Consider the following 11,638-nt stretch of genomic DNA (forward strand, 5'->3'; position numbering starts at 1 on the left):
TGAGGTCTACCTCTTCTCCTTCTATCCGGCAGCTCCATCTCCAACATTCTTTGACCAATATATCCACTATTCCTCCTCAACACATGTCCAAACCATCTCAACCTGGCCTCTCTGGCTTTATCTCCAAACTGCTCTACCTTTACTATCCCTCTGATCTGAAAGATCTACAGTATGTTAATGTACACATTTATAGTGGACCCATAAGACAGGTGGGCCTTATGACATGTCCAGACAGTGGAGATACAAGACAGGGGTTGCTAAAAGGGATGGTGGGTGTATATTTATATTTGTACTAATTAGAAACAATTTTGTAGAATGCAAAATAATATCTAATCAAGCTTTGCTGGCGCACAGCACATTTAAGTGAAGCAAAAATAATTTTCCAATTCAAACCAAAGCACTGACATTTCTCCTGAAATACCAAAGAAAGTAGTATATCTGCCAATACCAATCTTTTTGTGCAGCCCATGTCTTCGCTTCATCGATTGTGGTTGGAGGAATGAATGCCAATCTGTAGGAAAGGAAAAGACCTGGGATACTGGAGTCTTGGACAGCATCGACTTGGATCTGCCTTGTAGATGATGGAGCGATGGAGTCATACAGGAATCTCATGAGTGACAGCCATAGTTGCGGTTGGGAGTTTCAGATGTGGTCTTATTCTTTTTTAACCAAACTTGAGTAACTGCTTCTGAACTCTGAACTGAATGAATGACCAAAAAGTGAATTAATAAACAATTACAGTTCATACAGTTCAGTGACGTTTTTGTGACTTGAATGTGCAGCAGTGAACTCATCTGTCTAACTTCTGTCATTTAAAAACCAGGGGAAGTGTTGGGGGGTGATACTCCCTTTATATACTCTGTTTACGTACGAACAGAACAAACAATGTAACCGTCACTGCTTACATTCTTCCATGTGTGCTTTATGTTTGCATAGATGTTAAACAGTACATCCACTAGAGGGCATTCCAGAGTAAAACGTTTCTGACAACAATAAACATGGCGACAGTGCAGGAGGTCGTAATAATGTACCAACTACAAAAGAGATAAAAGAGGCACCAGGGTAGACAGTGGTGGTCTGTGAGGCCATTAAACATGTGTTTGTGTGACATGTGGATGAAAAATTCTTTTCACTTGTATTACCAATGATACATCATGTCTTGCAATATTGGCTATACTGGCCCCCCCATGGCTTCTGGTGATACTGCTCCATTTCGTCTGATATTAATGCAGAGTACAGAAGTCTCTGTCCGTATCTGTGTCCATATTTAAAGTTAAGCATAATTGATTCCTAACACTGAAGAATAAAAGAGGGAAATGTGTAGCAGGGTGTAGCCATGGGTAGGCCTTTCCATGATCACAGGCCTACTCAATCAAATGGGGGATGAACACTTACTAAGCCAAATTTTTACAATAATGCCATTTGATTTATTGTTTGAGTGTGCTGTCATTCTGTTATTGCTAACCGAATGATAATGCTCTCCATCATAATGGCCCCCACTTTTTGATGTCATATGATTCCCTAAGTGTAACTAAAGACCAGCAGTGAAGTTGCTGAACTTTACCTTCCTCTGCTGTCACTGCAGTATACAGAGCCCTGATAGTAGCCTGTTAATGAATGAATGCTCTTTTTTGTTTGAGGGTTGTTCCATTTTGTTGGGAAGATGTCAACCACTACCCCTTGTAACTCGGTTCCAAGGGGCAAGGTGACACTCAAAAACAGGGGATATGGGTAAAAATTAGAAATGAGATTGGGCCTTAGACTCTCAGTCACTGGCCTAGACCCGACCACAACTCCCAGATGTGTTGGATTTCAAGAACTCCCCATCACTAGGTCTATGTTACACTGTGCTCTCATTTATGTATGCGTAATCTTGCTATAGTTTTGTCTCAATTGGAAAAGAATACGCTTATAGTGATGACACTCAACACAGAAAGTACCTTGGTCACCCGGCCAGGGAATTGAACCCGTTTCCCACCAGCGCACCTTAGTCTTAGATGCAGATAAAGGAGCTGAGCAGTATGAAGACAGATATGTTAGCTAACATTATATCTATGTTGTAACTTCAGATTTAAGTTGCCAACTCTGAATATGACCTAATATGAATAGCCTGGTTAAACAAAGGTCAAGTAAAACAGGTCTTACTGACTTGCAGCTCCAGTTGGTCAGGCACAGATGAGAATGACTGCCCTAGCTGTGCCATATGAGCAAGTATGATATGATAAGGTAATCTAACTCAGCTAAAGGACTGTTTGGATGGGATTAGTTTTACTCAGAGAGGAGGGAATATGTGAGTTTACCCCAGGACTTGTGTAATGTTTGACTATTTCACATCAGATCTTTGCATGAATGATAGGGGTGGGAGTAGCTACTGGATTTACACTTGCTGTCACAGTAAAACAGTACCTATACATTGGTTTGAAAAGAGGTAATCAGTAAAGTCCAGGGATTAAAGGTTTTGTAATTGAAACCACCCTTATTGAAGTTAATATTTGACTTTTTTTGTGATTCTTGTTTTTTGCTTAAAGATATGCTGAGTTGGTGTTCCTGAAGGCTTTGACCTTGAGGCTGATTAGGTAAAGTCAGGGTGAACACATGTTTTCTGTGACATAACTGGTGTAGGGTGTGGACCTTGAGCCTCCTGAGGCCAGGAGTGGGACATATATAAACCTTTTGTCTTTGTGAATAAAGCTGGGTATGGTAAACTGTATTTCCCCTGTCCATGTTTCACTGATTCCTGAAGCTTTGTTCTGTAGAAGTCTCCAGACCTGAGGCAGCAAAAGAATAGGAGAAGAGTTTGAAAAGCTATTCAACTTACACTCAGTCACGTGTGGTAGGAGCACTGAGTAGTTAGTAAGTGAAGGAGGTGAAAAGACTGACTGCAGATGGATAAATCTCAAGAAAAAATATGCCATGAACTAGATGCAAGCCCAGAGAAAGGCCCACATGAGGATGGAAGAGGCTCTAAGTGTAAGACGGAGGAGGAATTCCTGAGTTACAAAGAGGTCATAAACAGGGCAGCCGGAATCGCCTGGCGTTTTCCTTTGATTGAAATGCAGGGTGTACCCCTGAGGAACTACATCGTCCAGAAGTGGAGCAACATCTCGGCTTTCTGCCCAGATCCCTCTGATATGCTTATTGCCACCTACCCCAAAGCAGGTAAGATCATCCGACAGTTTGGCACTCTTGGTACTAGGTAAAAGTAGGCAGCCGTCCAGGGATATGTTCTAAAATAAATACATTGCAATTGTAGTGGTTATTTTCAATCATTCCATTGCAGCCCACCCCTTGGTCATGGTTATAATGACTATTCCATGCTGTTATGTGATGACAAAACTACATGAAGACTGGCGATTAAGTGATAATCTACATTTTGTAGGTTCTTTGGTGTAATTTTCTGGGCCTTGAGGGAGAAAATCAATGAAGTTATATAACTTGTTCTAGTTACAGAGAACGTGGACCTATGGAAATCAAAACCTTTTGCTTGTAACAGGACTTTTCTTTGGTGCACAACTTGAAAAAATAAGCTAAACTTAACTTTTTAGTTAAAAAGATAAAACAAAACATCAAATACAGTTTTTATCAAATATAAACATGTTGTGTTGGGTCCAGTCAGGGACATCAGCAGTGCCACTATTTTGGGGGAGATCAACACCGCTGCTGGACTGCATTCAGTACCATTACAGAGCGGCAGTTTAAGAAAGACTGTCCAAAATTATACTATTTCAAGAATATTGCTCTCAGAAAGTGGGATATGATTATATAACAGAGGGAACACATTGATCCACACTCATTTCTGTGTGATGTTTATGTAGATTGTACTGATTGGATTGTAGCTTGATGCAGTAGTTGTTTATTTACAGTGATGGTTAAAGCTTTGTAGCTGGATAACCTACAGCATTCCTTAATCCATGTAGATATTCATAATAGATTAACGTTAGCACCTTCTTACACCAACCTGAATTTAGTGTCTTATTTGCCAGCTTCTTGTTCAAATTTTTATGTTCCATCTTAAATGGTGCAGCTTCAGGCACAAGAAACTAACTGCTGCACCATTTTAGGTGAAAAGGGGAAAACTCAAACAAGAAGCTGGCAAATTGGGAGCTAATTTTAGCTTCGTCCTTCTTGATGTATTTTGGGGTTTTTATTTTATTTTTATATGTATTATATATCCTAATTAGCACAATCACCATTAGTAAATAGAAGTAATAGCTACCAAGAACCGTCTGTGCAACCTAGATTAATCTGTGTCAGAGGATTACAAATGTGGTGAAAATCGGTGGAGTAATAAGGTAGTTGTGCCAATTTAATCATGAAACTCATCGTCTCTCAGCACAAGTGAATTTGTTCACAAGCAGATCTTGAACTCTCCAACATGGCTTCAGATTGAGAACAACAGACAACTCTGCATCTAGGTTTGCATATCTATAGTGTTTATGTACTGTTTTCAGTTTAATACAGATCAAGTAGAATTTACTAATCACAAGGAAATGGTAGCTCCACCTCTCGGCCAGACAAAACTACAAAGTTTGAGAGATCTTTACTGTAAATGGAAGCACAATCAATAAAGCATGTTCTTAATCACTATTTGCTGTGCTTAGGCACCACATGGACCCAGGAGATAGTTGATTTGCTGCTGCACAATGGAGATGAGGAGGCTTGCAAGAGAGCTTCTACTTCTGATCGCTTCCCGTTCTTGGAGATCCAATATCCCCCTCCTATTCCATCAGGTAAGGCTGACATAAACAATGGCAAATAATTAGAACACACAGTGATGGGCAGCAGAGCATGTGAGTGGAGTGAAGCAGCAGAAATTTCCACTCTTTGCTCAAAGCATTTCATTAAAGTTTGCTAATAGACCTTGTGTCTTTCTGAACATTTAACATTGCTGGGATTAGCTCTAGTGTTACCTTTCACATTGGCTCATCTGAAGGGTAAATTTGTCACTATCACTTCCTCCTTATTATACATGAAAACCTACTGCTTTAACAGTAGTTAAAGTGGCTAGTCTAGTGGCTAAACAATTACCCAGACTGGTCAATGTAAACATGGTTTCCAGAATCCTGTAATTTGACCATGTATGTTCACAGTGAATGTCTCATGAAGGTGGTTTATTTCTGAATAAAATATATTATATATATTATATATAAAAGTTAATAACTAAGTGAAGCAGGACTTTTTTCAAATTTTACAGTCATGTAAAAGTATCTTTCCAAAAGGTAACTTGAGTAGACGTACAAATTACCAGCTAAAAACACTTAAGTGACTTGGAGCGGAATCTTGTCAGTATTTTGTTACCTTACAAAGCTTGTTCTCTGTGCTTTTTTCTGGCTTTTGCATGTGCTGGAAAGTCTGGCTATTTGACTGATTCTGCCAGGCCTGCTCTGTGCCTGTTAATTTATTCCCTCTGCTTGTTTGACTGCATCCCTGTCTGCTATACATAAAGAAGACTGTAGTTGTACCCAGTCTTCTTCCATTGGGATCAGTAAAACACTCACACAGTGTCTTTGTCTCTAGTTTGAGTCAACCTAAGTCTGACATTTACCTGTTATTGTGATATATACGCTGACCGGCCACTTCATTAAATACACCACCCTGTTTCTACTCTTAGCGCTGTGGCTTCACGGCTAGAAGGGCCTGAGTTTGATTCCAGCTGGGTGACCTGGGGCCTCTCTGTGTGGAGTTTGCATGTTTGCATGGGTCTCCTCTGGGTGCTCCAGTTTCCTCCCACAGTCCAAAGACAGGGTGATTTGGACACACTGTATTGCCCCTAGGTGTGAATGTTTGTGTGTGATTGTATATGTCTGTATGTCTGCCCTGTGATGGACTGGCAACTTGTCCAGGGTGTTTCCTGCCCAATGACCACTGGGATAGACTTCAGCACCCCTCGTGACATGTTTGCACACTTATTGTCCATTTTACTATCAGCTCCATTCACCTTACAGGAGCAGTTTGTAGTTCTACGATTAAGTTAAGTTAAGTTAAGTTAAGTGATACTTTTTTGATCCCACAACTGGGGAAATTCCACCTCCGCATTTAACCTGTGAAGTGAAACACCACATACACACTAGTGAACACACACACTAGGGGGCAGTGAGCACACTTGCCCGGAGCGGTGGGCAGCCCTATCCACGGCGCCCAGGGAGCAGTTGGGGGTTAGGTGTCTTGTTCAAGGACACCTCAGTCATGGCCCTGGGGCCCTCACTGTCGGCCCTGGGGATCGAACCGGCAACCTTCCGGTCACAGGGCCAGATCCCTAACCTCCAGCCCACGACTGCACATCAACCATTACAGATGGTAATCTGTCTGTTCCTCTGCATACTTCTAGCATAGTTGCTGCACAGTTTGCATTGGCCATCTAGTCCTTCATCAGAGGTCATAGGAAGCTGACCACAGCATGCTGTTGACTGGATATTTTTGGTTGGTAGATTATTCTCAGTCCAGCAGTGATTCTAACATGTCTGATGCCAGTGCAACACACACTAACACCCCATCACCTCGTCAGTGTCAGTGCAGTGCTGAGAATGACCCACCATGGAAATAATACCTGCTCTGTTGGTCCTGTGGGGGTCCTAACCCTTGAATAACAGGTAAGTGGAACAGGTAAGTGGAGCTCTTAAAATGGTTAATGAGTGGAGATACAAGGAAGTGTACTTAAGAAAGTGGCCGTGTATAAAACTGTGGTAGTACTCAGGCCTAGCTGAAGTTTGAAACATCACAAATTTACTCCTTTTTACCCTATTTACCAGGGCTTGATCTACTCAAGAACATGAAACCACCCAGGGTCATCAAGACACACCTGCCCATCCAGCTAGTGCCCAAAGGATTCTGGGAAAATAAATGCAAGGTCAGTATGAATATTAATCAGGCCTTCTCAATATAATGTACCTTACTTCTTTGAAAACTGACACTAGTTATTTCACATCAGTGCACCAACTTATCCATTATCCACAGAATCCTGTCTTGCTGGTCATCACAAATATTTTCCTACATTCCAGTTGCAGAAAAGGATTTGAAAATGATGGGAGTATCAGGAGGTCAATGTTTATATTACTCTGGTCTTAAAAGTGTCAGTGATACCAGAAGCGCACACACACACACACACACACACACACACACACACATACACACACACACACACACACCATCTAAGCCGCTTATCATTCTCGGTCACGGGGGGAGCTGGAGCCTTTCCCAGTAATCACTGGGTGGAAGGCAGGACACACCCTGGACAGGTCACCAATCCATTGCAGGGCAGATTAATACCAGAAGCAGAATTTGAGAATCCAAGTCAGTTTGAGGCTGTGTAAATCGAGGGGTAATGCTAATAATAGCATGGTAATAACAAAAATTTAATTTAAAATATAAAATTTGATACAATGAAATGAAATACAAAAACTATCAAGTAACACAAATAATGCTTACGTGCATTAACTGTTCTGCTGTTTGCTTGTTTTAACTTTCATTACACTAGTGTGACGGGCGGGCAATGATTTTCTCTGCATGCTTACTAGTTCTCAAAGCATGCAGAACAAGCAGGGTGGTGTGGCACCACTTTGGGGAGGCCCAACGAGACTCAGAGAAACACACATGAACACCAGCCTGAATTAACCCATTGTTTATTTGCACATTTTATCAGTGAAATAAACCAAAACTTAACCATGGCTTGCTAAGCCTTTTTCATAAAGTCCTTGAGGCTGTCTCTTGGTTGCTTTGTCTCTGTCTTTCTGGCATGTGGCTTTCTGGCCACTGTCCTCCTCTCTCCTCACACTGGCAAGAGAGACAGTTTTAAAGAGTCTATGCTTTGGGGCGTTATTCTGAGCACCAGGTGGTACCCACGCTTCAGGTGGTAGCAGCCAAGAACACTAGGGGAAGTCCTCTTCCTCTGCCTCGTGCATGTGCACACCAGGCCCACCTCCCCCATCCTGCAAGCCTGGCTTGCAACCAGGAGAGAAAAGATCAGGTTCTGGAACATGTGCGGGCAACAGATGAGACCCTGCAGCGTTGGCCACTGCAGTTGTTCTTCCCAGACTGGACTGAGTGGGCTGTTGGACCATCCCCCACTGTCAATCTCATGGTTTGGTAGGATCACAGTGACACACACAGCCCAAAAGAGGTTCAGAGGGCAGGGAGCTGGAGGTAGGTCGCTGGTTGTAGTTCTATCCCTTGTTCCATTTTCTTGGCTTGACGTGCTGGAGCTGCAGCGAATCTCGCTCGTTCAGCTCCCAGTCACAGGTTTTACCCAGAAAGGGTCAGTGCCCGCATTCTCCACCAATGTGATGTGGCCAGGGGAGTGGCCAATGTTCTACAGGACCATTTGACAACTCATCTGCAAACAAACTCATAACCTTCTTGGATGTGACCAATGAATGTGGTGTTTGTTATCTGCAAATTTCAGAACATTGACAGTGGAGGTGCAACCATTTAGGTGTAGAGCAGTCCGTTCTTGGGTGGTGGCAGTAGAATCTAACATTGTTTAAGAACCTGATATGAATTTGCCTAGCCTCACTTGCTATTTCCTGACTGTGAGGAAGCTATAAGCTGGCAGTATGCATAGTTTTAAAGGGGTGGCTCGGAGTGGCCAGGGCTCACCCAAATGTTTATGCTGTGGTTTGTAGTGCTGTGCTTTCCAAAACTGCAATAATATGTACTCAGCTCATCAGGCAGGCAGCATTCAGACATTGTGTGGGGGGCATTTGTCTCTTGTAGCTAGTGGTCTTGCAGGCCTTTCCACACTTATTTGTCATATGTTCAGTGAATGACAGCATATGCTTTATCCTACTGGAGGTGCTCATTTTGTCGGCTTTGATCTTTCTGAAAATGCATCAGCAAGTTCAATGACTCTCAATTGTTGGATGTTTCCAGCACAATTTTGTCTTCCTGAATTACCCCTTGGTTTCTCAGGTCATTTATGTGGCTCGAAATGCTAAGGACAACCTGGTCAGCTACTACCACTTTGACCGTATGAATCAAGCTCAGCCGCAACCAGGTCCCTGGGAAGAATACATTCAGAAGTTCATGAGGGGAAAAGGTAAGACTAAAAAAAAAACTTTCAGTAATCAGATCTATTGTTCCTCTTACTTTATACCTCATTAGCTGTTGTAGCACTGGTTAATAATAGCTGTTCCCTAAATGACCCTTTCTTCTTACATGCAGTGGCATGGGGCTCTTGGTATGACCATGTGAAAGATTACTGGAAGGAAAGAGAGAAGAGGAATATCCTTTACCTTTTCTTTGAGGACCTGAAAAAGGTAGCATGGGTGCCACATGCATTTAGATCAGGGGTGTCAAACAGGGTTCTGACCTAGGGTTCCGACCCACAGCTCTGCACTCTTTAGCATTCTGCCTTCTTAAACACATCTTATTCAATCATCAGCTCATTAGTAAGGCGTCATGAGTTGGACTTCAATGTTAGAAGAGGGAAAATGTTAATCTTTGTAGACCTGCGGCCCAGAAGGAACTCTGTTTGACATCCCTGCTCGAGAGGCTTAATCATTAATGTTACATAGCAGCTCTGACCATTGGGCTCAATTTGACCTCCAACTTATAATTCTTGTGTTTTTTCCAACTCGAGGACCCTCGTCGTGAGGTAGAGCGGATCATGCGCTACATGGACTTGTCGGTAACTGATGATGTCATCGACAAGATTGTGCAGCTGACGTCCTTCAAAAACATGAGAGACAATCCGATGGCCAACTACACGTTCATCCCAAAGATAATGTTTGACCACTCCATCTCTCCGTTCATGAGAAGAGGTCTATATGACTCTATTATTTCTCTTTAGTCTGTTCTCAATGTTTTTGAGCCACGACTCCCCTGAACAGTTGTGGGAGTTGTGATCTCCTCCCTATTCAATGGATTATGGTACAATTATGTTCCCTGACTAAAGGTAATGAGATGTACCCCTGAGTGTCCCACCCCAGTGACAAGAGGGGTACTGTGACAGTTTCATACCTTTATTTCTAACAGCAATTTGTAATTTTTTCCCCTACAATTCTAGCAACTGCACTTACATATTCACTTCATGATGATTATATGATACCATTGGTGTGAGACTTTAAATGACCTAAGGGATTCCCAAAAAAATAGGTCTGTGTACCAAACCTTTTTCCCAACAATAATCCTGCAACACCTACCTTCTGAGGGTAGTGACTTCCAGTTTGAGAACCACTATTCTAAGCTACACTCACCAGCCACTTTATTATGTAAACCTTGCTAGTAAAAGGTTGGACCCCCTTTTGCCTTCAGAACTGCCTTAATTCTTTGTGGCGTACTTTCAACAAGGTGTTGGAAACTTTCCTCAGGGATTTTGTTTATTTATTTGAGTTACTGTTGCCTTTCTATCATTTCGAACCAGTCTGCCCATTCTCCTCTGACCTCTCACATCAACAAGGCATTTTCATCCACACAACTGACCGCTCACTGGATATTTTCTCTATTTCTGACCATTCTCTGTAAACCCTAGAGAAGGTTGTGCGTGAAAATCCCAGTAGATCAGCAGTTTCTGAAATAGTCAGACCAGCCCATCTGGCACCAACAACCATGCCATGTTCAAAGTCACTTAAATCACCTTTTTTCCCCATTCTGATGCTTGGTCTGCACTTCAGCAAGTTGTCTTGACCACCTCTACATGCCTACATGCATTGAGTTGCGGCCATGTGATTGGCTGATTAGCTATTTGTGTTAACAAGCAACTGAACAGTGGCCAGTGAGTGTATATCTCTAGCAGATAACTTGACAATTATAGAGAAGTAAAGTTAAACTTCTGCTTAATGTCTTCCTAATGTCTGTGTCCCAGGGGAGGTTGGAGACTGGACCAACCATTTCACTCCAGCTCAATCCCAAATGTTTGACGAGGACTACGCCAGACAAATGGCAGATGTGGACATTCCCTTTTGCACCAGCATATAAGCATTTACCCCATCAAGAACCTGTCAAAGCAGCAATTCAGCAAGCATGGGAGCATTTCTGGAACTGTGGTCCTAGTGACCACGGACATACCGAGGATACAAACAAGTTATATCCATATCACAATCTGTTTTCAGATAAGGGCCTTCCTTTTTGCACCAGAATATAAGAATTTACTCTTTCGAGAACCTATCAAAATACCTCGACAAGCACCAGAGCAATTCTGGGAATGTGATACTAGTGAGCATGGCCACGCCAAGGAAGGAAGGAAAATAAGAAAGAGGTTTCTTAGTCATTAATATTACACAGCGGCTCTGTTAACTGGGCTCAGTTATGCCCATTTCACATCAGATGCAACATGGTGTGCGTGTTAATCCGGAACCACTCTATGTCGCCTGTTTTTTCACACCGGATGCAGCACACAAGCATTGCGAAGCAAGAGTGGCTGCTGTTTGTGTTGCATTTTCACGTAATAGAAACATCTATATCATCCATTTAGTACTTTATGTTTTATAAACTTTAGATGACAAAGAGATCAACAATAAAATCTTGAATAGCTGCCATGACAGTTGCTCACCAAATAATGTAGCTCTGTATGAAGAGGAGGAGACGCCTGTGTGTTTGCAACATTAATCTACTCAAGGGATTTCAGTCATCCTGCCAAATAGCTAAAGCTACATTTGTTGATTTGTTTATTAGCATTGTATGTCAAATGTATTTTTTACTGTTT

At 42.2% G+C, this 11,638-nt stretch overlaps 1 protein-coding gene across 1 annotated transcript; it reads left to right on the forward strand.

Moving 5' to 3' along the window:
* Nucleotides 1-15: 15 nt before the first annotated feature.
* Nucleotides 16-11,541, forward strand: LOC119264991 (sulfotransferase 1C2-like). The gene is made up of 7 exons (XM_037544162.1): nt 16-3,159; nt 4,602-4,730; nt 6,750-6,847; nt 8,905-9,031; nt 9,157-9,251; nt 9,575-9,755; nt 10,799-11,541. The coding sequence occupies exons 1-7, from the start codon at nt 2,886-2,888 to the stop codon at nt 10,909-10,911; spliced, it is 1,017 nt and encodes a 338-aa protein (XP_037400059.1). The 5' UTR covers nt 16-2,885; the 3' UTR covers nt 10,912-11,541.
* The last annotated feature ends 97 nt before the right edge of the window (nt 11,542-11,638 follow it).

The sequence above is a fragment of the Pygocentrus nattereri genome, chromosome 13 (genome assembly GCF_015220715.1).
Source record: "Pygocentrus nattereri isolate fPygNat1 chromosome 13, fPygNat1.pri, whole genome shotgun sequence".
NCBI lineage: Eukaryota > Metazoa > Chordata > Actinopteri > Characiformes > Serrasalmidae > Pygocentrus > Pygocentrus nattereri.